The 20,398-nt window shown below is 39.3% G+C and overlaps 1 protein-coding gene across 5 annotated transcripts in view; it reads right to left on the reverse strand.

Annotated features, from left to right (window-relative positions):
- Positions 1-566: 566 nt before the first annotated feature.
- The window catches only part of EEF1E1 (eukaryotic translation elongation factor 1 epsilon 1), a 29,030-nt gene continuing 9,198 nt past the window's right edge, over positions 567-20,398 (reverse strand). The window contains exons 3-5 of one of the 5 annotated variants that reach the window (XR_010157542.1): positions 17,219-17,314; positions 5,776-5,926; positions 567-717 (exon numbers count right to left, since the gene is read on the reverse strand). Coding sequence is in view for 3 of the 5 variants with exons in the window: in XM_001166234.8 (XP_001166234.1) it covers positions 7,049-7,189; positions 17,219-17,314 (237 nt within the window). In the remaining 2 variants the exon portion in view is untranslated. Of the gene's footprint in view, positions 718-5,688; positions 5,927-6,763; positions 7,190-17,218; positions 17,315-20,398 lie in introns of those variants that run through there. The other 4 variants (XR_010157541.1, XM_518229.9, XM_001166169.7 and 1 more) reach the window with 4 other exon arrangements.

The raw sequence follows: 20,398 nt of genomic DNA on the forward strand, positions 1-20,398 counted from the left end.
TACAGGCGTGAGAGACTTTTAAACTGGTAAGTAATGTAAATTCATGTTTTATCAAAATCCCAGGATGCTCTGCCACCATTTTTATCTCAGGCTCACATGTTGAGCAAGTTGGTACCTCAGGGATGATTGGCAGGTAGGAAAAGTCTTAATAATTTGGCTTTATGATTTTACAATCTTCCATAGCAGTTTTTTACTCATAACTTTCTACGTATTAGGCACAGTGCTGAGTAATTTTTATATATTCCCACTGCAAATTAAATGAGATCAGTTGTCTTTACCCCTATTTCATACGAGGAATTCCATGTGCAGTGACTTGAGCAAGGTCTCATAATTAATACATGGTGAGGCTGGTGTGCTCGACTCCACTGCTTCCCCACCCCCAAATGATTTAATGCTGTAATTCACATATTACAACATTCACCATTTGAAGTGTACAAGTTAGAAGTTTTCCGTATATTCCCAGAGTGGTGCAACCATCTCATTTATTCTTAAAATTATGTACCCATTTATTTTATCTAATACCTAGGGCAGGTTTTTTCTAGGTTGGTAAAAACTGATTCCACAAGTTAATTAAGCAGAATTTTATGGCACTCCATGTAGAGTAGTTTACAGGTAAGTTTGAGCCAGACATTTGTGTTTGAATCTCAGTTCCTTGATCTCAGTTCCTTGTATGATGTTGGGTTCGTTCCCTACCTCTGTGTGCTTCAGCTTCCTTATCTGCAAAAGGGGATAAAAAAGGAGTGAATTCACTTAAAGCACTTAGAATAGTGCCTGATACACACTAAATGCTCAGTAAATGTTATCTATTATTGTTATTAAAAGTTTTAACAGATATTTTAAAAAGCATTAACAGATCTTCATAACTGCATACTACAGAATCCTAAAATTAGCTCTGAATCATGAAAATTAAATTGTCAGTGAAATGTGGTCAGTGGAAATTGTATTATATCCCAATTCTTTGCAAATTGATGATCCATGTGATGTCAGCAATGTATTAACAAAATATCTTATACAATTGATCATTTGGCACTCAGAAGGCATTTTCCCATTTAAGCATTACTCACTGTGACAGAGATAGCTGGTTGCCTATGCAGTATCCCTTTTCCTTCTTTTCTCATTGACAGAGCAGAGCTTTATTCTGGGTGCCCTCCGACTACACATCTGGCCTCCTCCCAGCTGGAGTGGCCAAAATTGTAAATCAATACAGCCAAACAGGGCTTCCAGGAAAGGCCCTTCAGGGGAATTGATAAGGTTGGGAGAGAAGCCTTTTGCTGTCCCCCTCTTGCTCTTTCTTTGGGTCTTAATCAGACTTGATGTCTGGAGTTCTGACGTTAACATTGGACCATACGTTGAACTTAAGAATGGAAACCATTCGTTCAGCATGGAGCAGCAAAAACAGGAGCTGGATGCTTCACACCAAAGGTGGCCTAATTTCCTAACTTCTTTTACATGAGAAAAAAACAACCCACCCTGATGTTACTGGGTCTTTCTGCAATATACAGCTGTACCAGTAACATATACGTGTAATTTACACTTATACTTTCCTCAGTCAGCTCAAAAGGAATGTACTGAGCTCAGTCGGCTCAGTACATTCTTTTAAGAGATTGAGCACTGACTGTGGTGTGCCAATGATTGTTCTGAGGGCTGGATAAGCAAGGGAAAATATAGTCTTTGCTCTCAAGAAATTACTAAGCCCGGCGGAAGAAACAGATAATCAAAAACAGTACAATGATGCCAGTGCCAGAATCAGGGGCCAGGGGTGGGACAGACTTGACTTCATGAGGACATTGACAAAGCAGAATACTGAAGAGGTTACCAAGTGAGAAGGAAAGGGCATTTCAGGCAAGTGCCTGACAGAAATGACCCAAGAAGCACAGTAGAAATTCTACAAGGAAATGAATTGTTTTGATCTGGATGCTGAGAATATGATCTAACACTTGGCTGCAGAAGCCAGGTCTTCATCTTTCGACCATCCCTTCATCCTCCAAGATCTAAGTTAGTTGCGAGAAGTCCTGGTACTTGGTGGTACCAAGTAATACCTGTTCTATCAATGTTTTGCACAATAAAGAATTGCCTAGCCGACTGAGGGATTCAGAGGAGTAAGACACAGGAAGAAGCGGGAAGAGGGGTCGCTTGACAAAGAGGTGGTTTCCCTCTCTGGCCTCCCGCTCTTTCCTCACTGCTGACCTAAAATGAAGGAAAAGAGTGAAATAGTTGGGATGAGAATGCTTGGTGGCCTATTTCCTGTCGCCTCTATCTGTCCTGCTTCAATCCTCCTGCTGAATGGGGGGAGAAGACAGAAGTGTTGGGGCTAGGTGTAATTTGCAGCAGTGAATCATGATGTGGCATGCTTATAGCAGACCGAGTGGTCAGCATGAAAGGTACACAGACTTGACCTACCCCTGTAAGACACATAACAACTCCCATAATTAATTTGAACCCTGTAGTCTCCGAACATACAAATACAAATTTACAGTTTTTAATTTAAAGACCATGTCACAAAACTAAAAATACTCCTGAGGGCAATGAATTGTGAAATACATCACGTAAAAACTGTCTTGATCTGTTATACAGGAAGATGTGAAAGAGTGTGGGTTCCTTTCTAGACCACCACAATAATGACAACAAAGTGAGTTGCACAAATTTTTCAGTTCCCCCGTCCATAGAAAAGTTACGTTTATACTATACTGGAGTCTATTCAGTGTACAACAGCATTATGTCTAAAACCACAATGTATGCACCTTAACTAAAAAAATTTTGTTGCTAAAAACAGCATTAATGATCATCTGGACCTTTAGGAAGTCAATCTTCTTGCTGGTGGAGGGTTTTGCCTCCATGTCAATGGCTCCTCATTGATCAGGGTGGTGGTTGCTGGAGGTTGGGGTGGCTGTGTCCATCTCTTAAGACAACAATAAAGTTTGCCACATTAATCGACTCTTCCTTTCAAAAGACATTTCTCTGTAGCATGCAATGCTATCTGATGGCATTTCAACCAAAGTAGAACTTCTTTCAAAATTGAAGTCAATCCTCTCCAACCCTGCAGCTGCTTTGTCAACTAAGCTTATGTAATAGTCTAAATCCTTTGTTCTCATCTCTACAGTGTTCACAGCATCATCTCTAGGAATAAAGTCCACCTCAAGAAACCACTTTCTTTGTTCACCCCTAAAAAGCAACTCCTCGTATGTTGAAGTTTTATCAAGAGACTGCGGCAATTCCGTACCATCTTCAGGCTCTGCTTCTAATTCTACTTCTCTTGTTATTTCCACCACATCCGTAGTTGTTTCCTCCACTTAAGTCTTGAACTCTCTCAAAGTCATCCTTTAGAGTTGAAACCAACTTCTTCCAAAGTGCTGTTAATGTTACATTTTGACCTCTTCCCGTGAATCACAAATGTTCCTAACGGCATCTAGAATGCTGAATCCTTTCCAGGTTTGCAATTTACTTGGCCTACTCCATCAGAGAAATCACTATCTATGGCAGCTATAGCCTTACAAAATGTATTTCTTTCTTTTCTTTCTTTCTCTCTGTCTCAATTTCTTTCTTTGAGAGGGAGTCTCGCTCCGTTGCCCAGGCTGGAGTGCAGTGGCTTGATCTCGGCTCACTGCAAGCTCCGCCTCCCGGGTTCATGCTATTCTCCTGTCTCAGCCTCTGGAGTAGCTGGGACTACAGGCGCCCACCACCACGCCCGGCTAATTTTTTGTATTTTTAGTACAGACGGGGTTTCACCATGTTAGCCAGGATGGTCTAAATCTCCTGACCTCGTGATCTGCCTGCCTCGGCCTCCCAAAGTGCTGGGATCACAGGCATGAGCCACCGCGCCCGGCCTACAAAATGTATTTCTTAAGTAATAAGACTTGAAAGTTGAAATTACTCCTTAATCCATGGGCTGTAGAATGAATGTTGTGTTAGCAGGCATGAAAACACTGTATTTATCTCCTTTTTATCTCCATCAGAGCTCTAAGGGTAACCAGGTGTATTGTCATTGAGCAGTAACATTTTGAAACGAGGCTTTTTTTCTGAGCAGTAGGTCTCAACAGTCGGCTTCAGTAAACCATACTGTAAACAGATGTGCTGTCACCCAGGCTTTGTTGTTCCTTTTATAAAGCACAGGCAGAGTAGATGTAGCATGATTTTTTTTTTTTTTTGAGATGGAGTCTCACGCTGTCGCCCAGGCTGGAGTGCAGTGGCAGCGATCTTGGCTCACTGCAATCTCCGCCTCCCGGGTTCACGCCATTCTCCTGCCTCAGCTTCCCGAGTAGCTGGGACTACAGGCGCCCGCCACCACACCCAGCTGATTTTCTGTATTTCTAGTAGAGATGGGGTTTCACCATGTTAGCCAGGATTGTCTCGATCTCCTGACCTCGTGATCCGCCTGCCTTGGCCTCCCAAAGTGCTGGGATTACAAGCATGAGTCACTGCACCTGGCAAGATTTAGCATAATTCTCAAGGGCCCTAGGATTTTTGGAATGGTACATGAGCACTGGCTTCAACTTCAAGTCACCAGCTGCATTAGCCCCATATTTAATAAGAAAGTCAGTTGGTCCTTTGAAGCTCTGAAGCCAGGCACTGACTTCTCTCGAGCCATGGAAGTCCTAGGTGGCATCTTCTGCTAATAGCAGGCTGTTTCATATACACTGAAAATCTGTTGTTTAGTGTAGACACCTTCACCCATGATCTTAGCTAGATCTTGCAGTCTACGTTAGCACTTGCTGCTTCACCTTGCACTTGTGTTATGGAGATGGTGCCTTTCCTCAAATCTCATGAACCAATCTCTGCTGGCTTGGTTTCAAACCTTTCTTCTGCAGTTTCCTCACCTTTCTCAACCTTCATAGAATTGAAGAGAGTTAGGGTCTTCCCCTGGATTAAGAGAATGTTGTGGCTGGTTTCATCTTCTATCCAGACCACTCAAACTTTCTCCCTATCAGCAATAAGGCTGTTTTGCTTTCCTATCATCTGTGTGTTCACTTGAGTAGCACTTTTATTGATTGATTTATTTTGAGACAGGGGCTCACTCTGTTGCCCAGGCTGGAGTGCAGTGGCACAATCACGGCTCACTGCAACCTCAACCTCCCAGGCTCAGGTGATCCTCCCACCTCAGCCTCCCAAGTAGCTGGGATTACAGGCACTCCACCATGCCTAATTTTTGTAGAGATGGGGTTTTGTCATGTTTCCCAAGCTGGTCTTGAACTCTTGGGCTCAAGTGATCCATCTACTTCCACATCTCGAAGTGCTGGGATTATAGGTATGGGCCACCACACCCAGCCAGCACTTTTAATTTCCTTAAAACTTTTCCTTTGCATTCAAGTTGGCTGTTTGGTGCAAGAGGCCTAGCTTTCAGCCTGTTTTGGTTTTGACATGCATTCCTCAAGAAGCTTAATCATTTCTAGAGAGAGATGTGCAACTCCTCCTTTCACCTGAGCACTTAGGGGCTACTGTAAGGTTATTAAGTGGCCTAATTTCAATACTCTTGTGTCTCGAGGAAGAGGGAAGCCCAAGGAAAAGGAAAGAAATGGGGAACGGCTGGTCAGTGGAGCAGTCAGAACACACACAACATTTATTACGTCTGAAGTCTTATATGGGCTTGGCTTGTGGCACCCCAAAAATAACAATAGTAACAAAGATCATGGGACACAGATCACTGCTAACAGATAGAGTAATGAAAAAAATTCAAAATAATGTGAGCATTACCAAAATGTGACACAGAGACATGAAGCAAGCACAAGCTGACGGAAAAATGGTGCCAATAGTCTCGCTCGAAGCAGGGTTGCCACAAACCTTCCACGTGTTGAAGATGCAGTAAAATGAGGCGTGCCTGTGCCCACACACCTGGCCTGTGAAGTCTCCTGACTCAGTCACTTCAGAGACAAACATGGGGGCCGCCTGTTACAATCCTCATTTTCTTATAAACAAAACAATCATGATTTGCCTGGAGAAGAGAAAGGAAACTAACCTTACTGATTGCCAAGAGCTACATACTAGGCTTTTTTCTTCATGTTGTCTACTTTAATCCTAATTTAGCATTATCTTTTTATTTTTAGAAATTAAGAAAATATGATTGACTGCTTTAAGTTCTGCTAGAACTTTGAAGGGTCCACTGGTCAGACTCAGCATCAACACCAAAACATTAAGTAGCATTAAACGGGAAAGCCCCCGAAGACCCCATTTTTCTCATTATTTGTAAAGATAAGGTCTTTAGCTCTATGATAACTATTATTTATTCAACCAGCAAGTTATAAAATATACAGATCTTTTAATAAAGTGCCTCTGTTCTTCACACAGCTCTTTAACAGCAGTCTTTCCATGAGAGTTGGCTTTCAGTTTAGAAAAAATCTAGTAATTAAAAATCCAAAATTAGTGGGACAGTAAGACTTTCCCATCTCTTTTTTATTTTCCTCCTTACAGGAGGAAGAATTTCCCATCTCTTTTTGGCCACTGCATTGAATCATTAACTCAAGAGGAATGTATCTTACTCCAGTTTCCCGTAGGGCAGTTCAGTAGTTAGTTTCACCCCAATGAGTACTGACTACAGAAAGAAAGAAACAACGAAAAAATATTTTTTCAACCACATTTACTAGCTCACATAAATATTTTAAAACAAATCCATCTGTCTTCCCTTTTGGCTTCCTTGGCACAATTTATCACAGTTCTTAACAAACTACCATAAATATCCATAAGGGGAAAATGAATTTTAGAATATGAAAGAGAGGTTAATAAATAGCCAAATATGTCAACCATTGAAATGACCACCAATTTTAAGATTAAGCCTGATTTGCAACTTTTATTGAAATAAATGTCATCTATTAAAAACAAGGTTAATTTATAACTTGATCTCAACTTGTTTAATAGCAATTGAATTTTGACATAAAAATTGCAAAACTTCAACTAAAGAACAAATAAAACATTCAGACACAAGTTTACACTTCAAAAATTCTATCAACTTCAACAAATAATGAATGACTGTATATTAATTTACATTAGTCCTGTGGTCTAGAGTACATTTTCCATTTAAAACATTTTTAATAGATCTTCTGTATGGCATGGACAGCTTCTAGTGAGAATTAGTATATAGTCTGTTCTTGATGAAGACAACACTAGACAGATGTTGCCTGATGCCTGGATAATGCTGAATGTGACAAAACCAGCGAGACACATTAAGGTATTTCTCCTTTTCTTGAACTGTCAGGTCAACCTAAGTAGAGATTAAAAACATACACACACAACACAGATGTTACATAAGCACAACTGTTAATATCACTTAAGTAGGAGACAGAAGTTGAAAAACAACAACACCAATCCCCCAAGAGCTCTCAAAAGCCAACATATTCAGATAGGAGTAAAAGTTTCAGCCCAGTGAACACTGACTTATAAAGGTTCTTCGTGTTCAATGTTATGTTCAGTACAAAACCTGATGTCCTTCCTGCGAAATATCAAGTTTTCAACAAATGCAAAATTTACATTAACTGAGGATTTGGAGGTCAAATAATTTGTTTTTTACTTCATTGGAAAGGAAGATAGATTAAGATAACAGTTCTTTCTCTGGTATTCTTTAGTAAATCTAAAAAAAGGAAATGATCCATTTCAAGTCAATATTGCTTAATATAAGGAGGGGCTATTTCCAGTGGTGTGTGACTCAGATGAAGGAGGCTGAGTAAGTGCATGAGAACAGACCTTCATAATTCTGTTTGCAATAAAGCTGAACTCAATCTTTTAGTGAATGGAGCAGTTCACCCAATTTGCTATCAAGCTACAAGAATGCTCAGAGATTTGGTTAGAGAGAGATGTGATACAAACTGCAGGTGCTTATCATTTCACTGGGCTCAAATTCCAAAATAGGTGACTCAAAGACTTTTCTCTAAGATAAATTTTAGAATTATTGAGAGTTATCAGGTAAAGAGAAAACCAGTAGGGCAGTAACTTGCAGCCATGACCCCATGAATGGGTAGTGTATTTCCTTCTCTTAAGTCACATTTACTTAACAGATAGTGCAAGTCTCTATAACGCTGACAGGAGTGTTTGCAGAAAGAAATAACTCAGCCACCCTACAAGCGCTACAAACGCCCCAGCAGCCTGCTTGTTGGGAGACATTTTTAGTGAGATGAATGTCCTTTGCTTTTCAGCATTTAGCACATACCTGTTCTGCAGACAAACATTCTGCTAAGTTACCAGATCACCAAAGGTGAAGGATAAATCACTCCACATGCAGTAATTATTACAGAATACAAAAGGATATTAACAATAAAATTAAAAAGTAGGCGGTATTTTCTCATTAAATGTTTATTTGGACTCATATTTGTTGGCTCGATTTACTTAAGTTGTTACCAGGGAGAATCTTCACTGCTTCTGTTTCATAAAAATTTAAGTTTCAGGTTTTAGTGATACATACTTAAGTCCTACACACAAGCTGCTCTAGCACATTATAAAAACATATTCATCTTGTTTAAGGTGTGTAAGGTTGTGTCTACTTAGAAAGATGTTACTACAACTGTCTCACCTATAACATAGTCAGTCCATGGCACAGAGATAAATAACACATCAGTCAAGAAAACTGGTCAGGTATGTCTTTTTTAATGTAAAAGTTTAATTTTTATTATGAAAATTCATGGTTTCACATGAAAGAATTACATTAGGCTAACTGGTAGATTCAAACTGAAAGGAGCATCTACCTGTCAGGTGTGTTTTCATAGGCAGCACTTAATCTGTGGAATAAACTGAGCATCAGTCTATATTTCAAAAATATTTTGAAAAATATTTTGTAAAAGAGCATTTTGTTCTTTTTCTAAATCTTTACCATATATAAACCTCAGCAAGGACTTCGAAAGAAAATGTACGATTTATTAAAAGCTCAACCAGTAATAAACAGAGCTGCAAATCTAACAAGAAATGGGAGCTTTCTTACCAAAAATGAATAAATGAATGAATAAAATTCAAAATCAACTTCGACAAATCTCTTTGCTGATAGTTAAAGCAAACAGATGTAACAATAAGTTTTCCTCCAACTTGATTTCATGTCAGCTGCTGAAATACATGATGATTCAAATCTGACCTCTTTCTTACCATTTTAGTCCTTTCATAGCTCTTTCATTTCAGATAATTCTCCACTCAGCCATTTGGTAAAGCATTTCCAAACAATAGAGTACTAATGCTTGTTCATGTTCAAGTTGTTCACCCAGATTTTAAACTAGGTAAAAAGGGCAATGTTATGTGTGATATTTGTATTTCAGAACAGCATTTGGTGTCACTGAGGACTAGTATAAGTTGCTTACAGGCCTATTATTTAAAGAAATACTAACATACAGAACACAGCAAAATAAATATTCTCCAACTTAAACATTTTACATTTGGAGTCTCTAGAGTCAGGATTATCAACAGACTCACAGTAAAAAATAGTTTTTATTCCAAGAGCTCCTAAAGCTTCTAAAAATTCCTAATTTATTCCAATAATTTATTTATTATTATTATTTTTTGAGACAGAGTCTTACTCTGTTGCCCCGACTGGAGGGCAGTGGCGCGATCTGGGCTCACTGCAACCTCCACTTCCTGGGTTCAAGCGATTCTCCTGCCTCAGCCTCCCGAGTAGCTGGGACTATAGTCACATACCACCACACCTGGCTAATTTTTTGTACTTTTAGTAGAGACGTGGTTTTGCCATGTTGGCCAGGCTGGTCTCGAACTCCTGGCCTCAAGTGATCCACCAGCTTCGGTCTCCCAAAGTGCCTGGATTACAGGCATGAGCCACTGCACCCAACCCCCTATTCTAATAATTTTTAGCTAGATGATCCATTTGACAATATTTTTAGATGATCTATTTTAAGAATGTACATTTATTCATTTTTCCCTCAGGAAACTTTTGCCAGAAACTCACAGAGTTTTTCAAAAAGGATGAGGTTACGGTTACCACTTTCATCTCTTTTTACAGTTTAAACTTTGGAACTTGTCCCTTTGAGTCTGAGATAATTATGAATGACCTTGACTTGTTAACTCTGCTACTTTTTTGGAAGACATTCCCTATATAAACTTACTGTAAACAAAGAAATGAACAGATTTCTCCCCTCACCAAATTTACAGATTTTAAAAACATTTCTGATGGGATCTCCCGGACTATTTCACTTACAACACTGGTTTTCCACCATCCCTTTCTAGCTCAAGTTCTTTTTCCTTTCTTACAACAGGAAACAATGCAATTGTTCTAGTTGCCATTTCCTGCTTCATGTTGATCTGCATGCCAGTGTGTCTATAGTGGTGCTTGGCTCTTTCTGCCTAATAATTCCTTTTAATTTATATTGGCACTCTATCGTGACTTTGAACTTTAAAGCCAAGCAGATAATATTCTGAATCACTAATTTTCCATGAAGTCATGTGAGAAACACTTTAAGTGAACCGTTCCAGATCAGGGTGACACGCTGCTTTGCTACCTTTCCAACTGGCACCACGCTGCCGCCTTTGGGACATTCTTTAGGGCCAGTGCTCCTGGACTATTTTGCAGTTATTTCTTTTATTTTTCCTTTCCTTATAAAAGAACCACATGCCTCCAATGGTGCTCCAAACTTCAGAACAAAAGTATTTCAGTTGATAGCAATCTTACAGTCAAGCAGCACATAATATTACAAAGGATTTTAATAATCTTGAGTAACAGTCTGTTCACAGGGATGACTATGTCCTAGTGAAATCACTTTAAGAAAGCAGTGAGTCACTGGTGTTATAATAAACAGCCGCACTAACAGGCAGTATAACAAAGGAAAGGCAACAAAATATTCCTCAAACGGAGTTAAGATAGACCAGATCTTAGAATAACTCAGCCATGACTAAAATTGGGCTCACAATGAAACAAAATACAGTGGAATTATCTGATGACTCGAAGGTTCCTTGACTGCTGTTTTGTACACTGTGCTGATTACATATTCCGTATTGAATAATGTGAACAAACAAATTAAGGAATGCACGAGGACAAAAATAAATAATATTGCCAAAGCAAACAAAGCACGAAGACCTGGTAAATATCAGCAGGTGGCCAATCTGCACCTCACACCCACCCTACCTTAACACCTAGAAATCATTTATTCCACATCTGTATGTATTTGTACCCAACTTAACTGGAATGTCATTTAACACCACAGTGCAATTCTGCCATTGTGTAGGTTTTAGTCTGTGAGGCCTGTTCCTTGAGAAGGTGTTTATTTCTCTGATTACTTTGCCTGCACTTGGACTAGAGTGGGAGAGATACTTTGACTCATGATAGGAACCCAAAAGGATGGTCAACAGTGATTTACATATTAATCTATTCAATTTCACTTTGATAAGGATATCTTTAATCATAACATCCTGGTCACTATATATGAAGATGACATACATTCCAAAATACAAAATGTAAACACATACAGAATGCTAAATATTATGAATGTAACCCTAACTTTAACATGCTGCACTGAATGAAACACTTCTAACCTGCCTAAAAACCAAGTGCCCTCCAGTGCACTTAGACGCGTAATTAAATAACTTCGCAGCTAGTGCTAGGAATATTTTGCACTATAGGATTATGACCTTATTCATTCTGCTGGCAAAGGAATTCCAAACAAGTTCCCTCCTTTTCCGAGTATTTCTTTTCCCTACTGCAAAACCTGCATAAGCTAGAGGAAAGGAAAATTTAATTAAACACTTGGTTTATGAGTTGCACTTCAGTATCATCTTTTTTATTTTTAATTAGATGTAGAAATACTCTCCTTCTTAATGACAGCCCGATGCTACAGCAAGCCAGATCTTGTGGGTCTGAACAGACGTTCACTAGCCTGCTGGCTGTCATCACAAAGGACGACTGATGATATTTTTCCTAATATAAAGCTTAAAAAGTTAAATGTCAAAACATATGTCACATTTAAATATATATTTTGTAAAAAGCCAACAAGTTTGTTATTGTGGTTTTCAGATAGAAATTGTTCTTGGAGCCCTGTTGGGTAGCCATGCTCACAGCAGCACAGTCTCACTAAAATGAAGTACAGACTCCCTCAAGTTCAAAGACTGTGTTTAGGCTGCCACCAGGAGAGAGATGCTTAGATACCTTAGCAGCAAATCCTCTTTACCTTGGAGGCTTTTTTTGTTTTGAAATGAGGTAAGTTGTGCCTCATGATCATTTTAAATTCGAAAAGCTACTAAAACATATTGAACCTAGCATGGAATAAAAGAAGCTGGTAATCAATGTACTTCAGCTCCAATAAACTTTCTCCACATTTAAATAACATTACTTATATTACACTTTCACTACAAAGATAAAAAATCTGAAATAGGAACTATAAATAGGTACCAGTTGTTAAATATTGCTTTTATTTATTTTTTTAAGACAGGTCTCACTCTGTTGCCCAGGCTGGAATGCAGTGGTGCAATCATGACTCACTGTGGCCTTGACCTCCCTGGGCTCAGAAGATCCTCCTACCTCATTCCCCCAAGTAGCTGGGACTACAGGCACAGAGCTACCACGCCTGGTTAATGGTTTTTTTTTTTTTTTAAATAGAGACGGGTTTTGCCCTGTTGCCTAGGCTGGTCTTGAACTCCTGGGCTCAAGCTATCTACCTGCCTCAGCTTCCCAAAGTGCTGGGATTACAGGCATGAGCCATCATGCCCAGCCTTAATATTGCTAATCTCAATAAGCATTTAGCTGCACAAGGCACTGTTTTAAAAGCCAAGAGGGGATGAACAGAAATAAGACAAATCCTCTTTGGTCTCTTATTTTGCGTAAATTGAATCATATTCTTTGTAAGTATGGGGAACATTCATTCTACTTCACTCCTGCTGTCCCAATGTAATTATTAATAGGCCTCCTTTCACAGCCAAGTGTTTTGGATGAGAAATCATGTGGTCGCCCTATTTACAAAGAATATTTGTAATCAAACTTTTCATAAGCTTTCCAAAACAATGCAAATTCCCTTAGACAGCCAAGGCCATCCAAATCTTCAGATATTTTTCTGACAATTTTATGATTCTGTATTCTACTTATCTGCCTCATTCATTAATAACATAATATTCTGACCAGAGATTAGCACTGGATTCCATTTTCTCTACTTCATTAATTGCTTTCATGTAAAACAGTCTAATTTCTTCAATAAGATTAATATGCCCCTGAAAATAGTTTTATACTTCTGTTGTCTCCCTCTCAAGTATGGCATAGTGGGCATACACAGTGGGCTCTCAATAAATCATTTAAAACTCATAATAGTTTTACATTAAATTAAGGATCATTCTAAGCCATTTCAATAATGTTACAGAATTTAACATAATCACTGAGAGATCTTTGAGGAACAATTCAGAATAAAGTCAAGTAAATTCAAACTGAGGGATTATAGCTTGAGTAGGGAACTAATAACTGTATCATGCATTATTACGGTACGTTTGGGGGGTGAGGGGAAACTAAAAGGAATCCACTTCTATGACTGTCATGAAGCCCAGGAGTTCTGGAGGGAACTGCATTCCATTCTGAATTTTCTGGTTACAATCCCTGTCTTCTCTCTTCAACCTCAACTGAAAACCCAGACTCAAGAGGCCTCAATCTGTGCCCTCTTATTCTTGGCAAATGGCAAAGCCAACTATGTAGGAGGCTTTTTCAGAGGAGAAAACGACTTTGTTTTTCCAAAAGACAAACCCTCCACTTTGCTTTATGAGGCAGATAGCAGCCCCAAACCATGGACAGGTTGGGGCCTGCGCAGACCTCAATTACTACGGTATTTTACAGTTTATAAGACAAAGAGCTTCCCCACACATTAAGACACTTCAGTCAGAAGATCTGAAAGTTTGGCCCTTCCAAAAACTGAGCGCCGTGCCTTTAAACCACTCAAGTTTCCTAAGCATTAGTTTCTTTTTCTGTAAAAGAAGGCCAATAACACTGGTCCTATTTCCTTCTTAGTGATGAGGTACAGTGAGAAAGTATAGAGGAAACTCCTTGAAAAGCATAGAGAAATACGTTTAAAAATTTATTCAGTGTTTATGGAGGGGTGACCACCTACACATGCCAGGAATTACCTCAGACAATGGTGTTACAAATATGTGTCGCTACAATCATTGAGTCAAACAGCTTATAATTTAGAGAGATTTTCAAAGAATTACAGTAAGAGTGAAATGAGCTAGACCTGAAGTGTATATGAGGTACAAACACACACAGAGGAAGGAGCACCTCAATGTGGTTTAGGGGCCTGAGAGAGATGCAGCCGAGGAATGAGTGGGAACTGAGAGATACTTGGGAAATGCAAATGAAGTGGGGAGGAAGGGAAGGGCTGGGACCAGGGAACAAAAGAGAAGAGTAATGCAAGGACGCTGGGTAGAAACAGCCCAGCATACAGCAGGCTCTGGGGCACATGTTGTGGCTGAGAGAATGACGGGAAGGAGGATAGCAAGGGAGGCAGAAGTCAGATGAATTAAGACAGGGTTTCACTCTTGTCGCCCAAGCTGGAGTGCCTTGGTGCGATCTCTGCTCAGGGCAACCTCTTCCTCCTGGGTTCAAGCAATTCTCCTGCCTCAGCCTCTGGAGTAGCTGGGATTTCAGGCATGCGCCACCACGCCTGGCTGATTTTTGTAGTTTTACTAGAGACGGGGTTTCACCATGTTGGCCAGGCTGGTCTCAAACTCCTGACCTCAAGTGATCTGCCCGCCTTGGCCTCCCAAAGTGCTGGGATTACAGGGGTGAGCTACTGTGCCTGTCTGAGTTGATTATTTTGAGAAAGAAAAAGACACGGTCATGAGAAAGACTGCTCCAGGGGCCACCAAGCTCATCTCTTACAGTCCATCCTCTTTAGATGAACAAAAGATTCTAAATACTGGAACTTGGGCAATGTCATTGGGATCACAGGAAAAGACACATGTGAGAGGCATTTAGGAGCTGGAAATCAGGATCTGATTGACTGGATGCATGAGGTGCACAATGCACAAAAACACATGAGTTCTTTTTTTTCCACAGGGGGAAGATGGGTGTTGGGGTGATGGGGAGTTGAGCCAAGCTTGTAGGCAGAGAGATGGTCATAACAAAGCACATATTCTGGGGCCAAAGTGTCTGGTTTCTGGACCTTGTTCCACCACTTACTTGGGCAATCTCAAAGAAAACACTTGACCTCTCTACGCCTCAGTTATCTCATCTGTAAAATGGGGCTGATATTATTAGTGCCTACCCTATATGGCTGTTATTAGGATTAAATGAGTCAACATTTGTACAGCATGAAGAACAGTGCCAAGAACATAGTGAGTATCATGTCATCGTTCATGAACAAATTTAAAATAAAGAGACTGATCATGTAGGTAGTGGACAAGATTGAAGGAAAAAAAAGGAAATACGATCTGGAGCAAGATCCAGAAAAGGGGCAGGAGGCAGAGAGGAGATTCAGGTAAGAGGCCAGATGAATGGTGATATGGTTTGGCTGTGTACCCACCCACATCTCATTTTGAAATGTAACGTCCACAATTCCCACATGTCACAGGAGGAACCTGGTGGGAGGTAATTGAACCATGGGGGTAGGTCTTCCCTGTGCTGTTCTTGTGATAGTGAATAAGTCTCATGAGATCTGATGGTTTTATAAGTGGGAGTTCCCCTGCACAAGCCCTCTCTGCCTGCTGCCATCCATGTAAGACATGACTTGCTCCGACTTGCTCGTCCTTGCCTTCCACCATGATTGTGAGGCTTCCCCAGCCACTGTTAAGTCCATTAAACCCTTTTTCCTGTATATATATTACCCAGTCTCAAGTATGTCTTTATCAGCAGCGTGAAAATGGACTAATACAAATGGATTGGCCTAGGAAAAAGGCAAGGCTGAGACCAGGAAAAGGAGACAAGATAGACAAGGATGCACAATCAGGCAGGCTGGAAGATGAAGGGATTCAGATGAACAGCCTCCATTTTTCTAGCCGAATAATGGAGGAAGGCTCAGTGATAAGGACTAAAGATAAAGGAGGAGGGAGAAGGAAGGGGCTTAAGGAAGGAAGTAAAGGTTTGGAAGTATCGCTGGGAGAAAAAAAAAAAAAGGAGCTGAGCCAGTATGAGAGCCCAGCTGCAAATGGATAGTAAACATTTTTAGTGGCAGTAATCTACAGTGTTGTAATTTCTCCAGTAGAGCTCAGCTTGGATCTTGGATGTAAGAATGAAGACATTTATTTGGACTGGCCAAGAGCTGGGAACTTACAGGGAAAGGGTGGTGACTGTAGGGTAAAGCAAAGGAGCTGAAGATACTAAGAGGACGTAGCTGAAGTTACACAAAAGGGGGTCTAGGTTGGGTGGGGAAGAAAGTATACAGATTTGGAAAAGAGGAGTCAAATTACATCAGACAGAAATTAGACACTAAGAGATCAAAAGAGCTAAGATAAGCGGTGTATTAGTCAGGGTTCTCTAGAGGGACAGAATTAATGGAATACATAAATATATAAAGGGGAGTCTATTAAGTATTAACTCACACAATCACAAGGTCCCACAACAGGCCATCTTCAGGCTGAGGAGCAAGGAGAGCCAGTCCGAGTTCCAAAACTGAAGAACTTGGGAGTCTGATGTTTGAGGGCAGAAAGCATCCAGCACGGGAGAAAGATGTAGGCTGGGAGGCTAAGCCAGTCTAATCTTTTCACGTTTTTCTGCTGCTTTATGTTTGCTGGCAGCTGATCAGATGGTGCCCATCCAGATTAAGGTTGGGTCTGCCTTCCCCAGCCCACTGACTCAAGTGTTAATCTCCTTTGGCAACACCGTCACAGACACACCCAGGATTAATACTTTGCGTCTTCAATACAATCAAGTTGACACTCAGTATTAACCATCACAAGTGGTTACACAGAAGATGGGGTACTGGAGTTAAGATCTAGAGGTGGAATGGTAGGAATATGGGGCCCAGGGGATGATGACAAAACCTAAAGTGTGGCTGGAGAAGTCACTGCTGAAGAAGAGCAGAAGCATAGGAAAAAAATCAAGGTCAAGGAAAAGGAAGCAACTGAAAGGAATTCCTTTCATTTTTATCTGATAAGCTGAAAATGCAAATCTGATTTAAATTCAAGACAAAGTTTTTTTAAATTTTATTATTATTATACTTTAAGTTTTAGGGTACATGTGCACAACGTGCAGGTTTGTTACAAAAGGCACCTTGTATAAAGGAATTCCTTTCATTTTTATTTGATAAGCCAAAAATGCAAATCTGATTTAAATTCAAGACAAAGTTTTAAAAATCATTCTCAACACTACAGAAAAAAAGCCAGTAACTATACAAATACTCACTATAAAGCGATGAAGTCCATAGTACAATAGTATATCTGCTAATGTAAAGTTATACCCTGTAAGGTAGACTTTATCTTCAAGATATGAATTAAGATCCTAGAAAAAAGAAAAAACAAATAAATATTAATGTAAAAAACAGTAATAATAAAGTTAATTATCATATCATGACTTAAAAGATTTAGGCTACTAGAAAACAAAATATTGCCATTTAATAAATTTACTCTTTGACATTAATATTCATTCACAATCACAAATAATACGCCAGTCACCCCATTTTAAAAAAATAGGCTAAACATTACTAGTCTTAAATAAACAAGAAAACATTAGAAAATGATATTCAAAGTGCCATCTATGATCATTTTAAAGTCTAGCTTTTTGTTTTTGGAAATATTTTGTTGCTCATGCTCATTATTACACTTATTTTTTCCATTAAAATCAAAAATTCCCCAACAATTTCAATCTCTTTAGAGAATTCTAAGAAACTCTGTATCCATGAAACAATAATTCACCCATTTCCCCTTGCCTCTAGGTCCTGGCAACCACCATTCTACCTTGTTTCTATGAATGTGACTACTTTAGATACCTCATGTAAGTGCAATCATAGACTATATGTACTTTTGTGACTGGCTTGTTTCACTGAATGTAAAGTTCCTCCATGTAGCATGCAGCACATGTCAGGATTTCCATCTTTTTTAGGGCTGCATAATATTCCACTGTATGTACAGATCATATTTTATCGATTCCTGTGTCTACAGACATAGTTGTTTCCACTTCTTGGCTACTGTAACGCTGCTGTGAACAGGAGCGTACAAACATCTCTTCAAAACCATGCTTTGAATTCTTTTGGGTATATACTTACAAGTACAATTGCTGGACCATATGGTAATTCCATTAATTTCTTGAGGAAGTGCTATTCTGCTTTTCATAGCAGTTGCACATTTTACATTCCCACCAACAATGCACAAGGGTTACAATTTCTTCATATCCTCACCAACACATGTTGTGTTGCTCTGTGGGATTTTTTTTGGTAGTAGCCATCCTAATGGGTGTGAGATGATATCTCACTGTAAACGTGATCTACATTTCCCTAATGATTAGTGATTCCAGCATCTTTTCATATGCTTGCTGGCCACTGGTATATCTTCTTTGGCTAAATGTATACTAAAGTGCTTTGCCACTTTTGAAATCAGGATATTGGGTTTGTTTGTTGCTGAGTTGTAGGAGTTCTTCACATATTCTGAATATTAACCCCTTATCAAACATATGATTTACAAATATTTTCTCCTACTCTATGGGCTGCCTTTTCACTCTGTTGTCTCCTTTGATTGTGTCCGGAAATGTTTAATTTTGACATAGTCCAATTTATCTATTTTTCCTTTTGTTAGAGGTATTTTCTGGCAGAACAGCATGAATACGTCAATTTCCTGAGATGGAAAATGTTGGCTTCTCTTAAAATTAACACTTAATTTAGCAGAACAGGAATTTACATTGAATTATAGTCAATTAAGTGAAACAACAGATTCATAAAACCTTCAGAGAAAGGTTTTGTAAATGAGTTATATGAACTATTATTAAATATTCTTTGAGGCTCCTCTAAGGACTAGATATAAAAAACTGTCCAGTGATCAACAGCATTTATTCTAGAAGAATTCCTTAAACTATAGAGAGGGCATTTTGTTCCGATTCTCAAATCACATCTGTCTTAGTTCACTTGGGCAACTATAATAGAATACACAGACTGGGTAGCATGTAAACAAAAGAGATTTATTCCTCACAGTTCTGGAGGCTGGAAGTGTAAGATGAAGGTGATGGCAGATGCAGTGTCTGGTAAGGGCTTGCTTCCTGGTTCACAGGCAGCTGTCTTTTCACTTGGTGGAAGGGGTGAGGTCTCTCTCAGGCCTTTATTAAGGCAATAATTCCATTCATGAAGGCTCTGCCTCCAGGACCTAATCACCCCCAAAGACCCCACCTCCTAACTCCATAACTTTGGGGGTTAGAATTTTAACATATAAATTTGGGGAGGGGGAGTCAACCATTCAGACCATAGCAACATCCCAAAGTATCTGGAATACAGTGGTTCAGCAATCAGTAAAAAATGTTTGCAGAATATAGTGGTTCAGCAATCAATAAAAAATGTTTGCAGAATTGAATTTAATCTCTTTGAGTCTGCAAACAAAGTTAACATGATACACACTCAACATGAAGATAATGATGAAGACCTTTATGATAATCTACTTCCACTTAATAAAGAGTAAACACATTTTCTCTGACGATTTTCATTTAAAGACAGTCATTTTCAAAATGGTATATGAATATGAGCCCCTAAAGGTGGTACAGATAAGAACATAAAGGAATATGGACACAAATGAGGTGGGCATGGAAGAATCAAAATAAAATTTGGCTGGAAAGGGTAGAATGTATTGGAATATTAGGGACTACCACTTAAATTTTATGGTACTCTGTTGAATGGAGATGATTTCTCTCCAAATATCTTCAGAGAAATCAACTTTGAGAAAGTACAAGAAATAAAATATCTTCATTAAATTTCAAATAAAATAAATACATCTTCATTTAATTTCAAGAAGTATTTAAAGACCTGAAACAATAACAGTTTCGTATATTTTTTCCAAAAACAGAATCTATATCCGTGTTTTAGTGATAAAGACTGTTTTTTTTTTCTTTTTTTGAGATGGAGTCTCACTCTGTTGCCCAGGCTGGAGTGCAGTGGCGTGATCTTGGCTCACCACAACCTCTGCCTCCAGGGTTCAAGCGATTCTCCTGCCTCAGCCTCCTGAGTAGCTGGGACTACAGGCACACAACATGACCGGCTAATTTTTTGTATTTTTAGTGGAGACAGTGGTTTCACTACGTTGGCCAGGCTGGTCTCAAACTCCTGACCTCGTGATCAGCCTGCCTCGGCCTCCCAAAGTGCTGGGATTACAGGCGTGAGCCACCGCGCCCGGCCAAGACTCTTAAAAATGTAGTTTTTATAAACTATGATTAGGTAATATTTTCTGGGTTCATGATATAAATGAAATCTTTCCTACCAAAAGACAGAGTTTCACACACATTCAAAATATTCACAGGTGAGAACTAATTATGTCTGACATTCATTTCCTTTTTTTTTTTTTTTTTTTTACAATTCTTTCTGATGCCATTGTCAAACTGTTAAATACTTCC

The sequence above is a fragment of the Pan troglodytes genome, chromosome 5, assembly GCF_028858775.2.
Source record: "Pan troglodytes isolate AG18354 chromosome 5, NHGRI_mPanTro3-v2.0_pri, whole genome shotgun sequence".
In the NCBI taxonomy this organism is placed as follows: Eukaryota; Metazoa; Chordata; class Mammalia; order Primates; family Hominidae; genus Pan; species Pan troglodytes.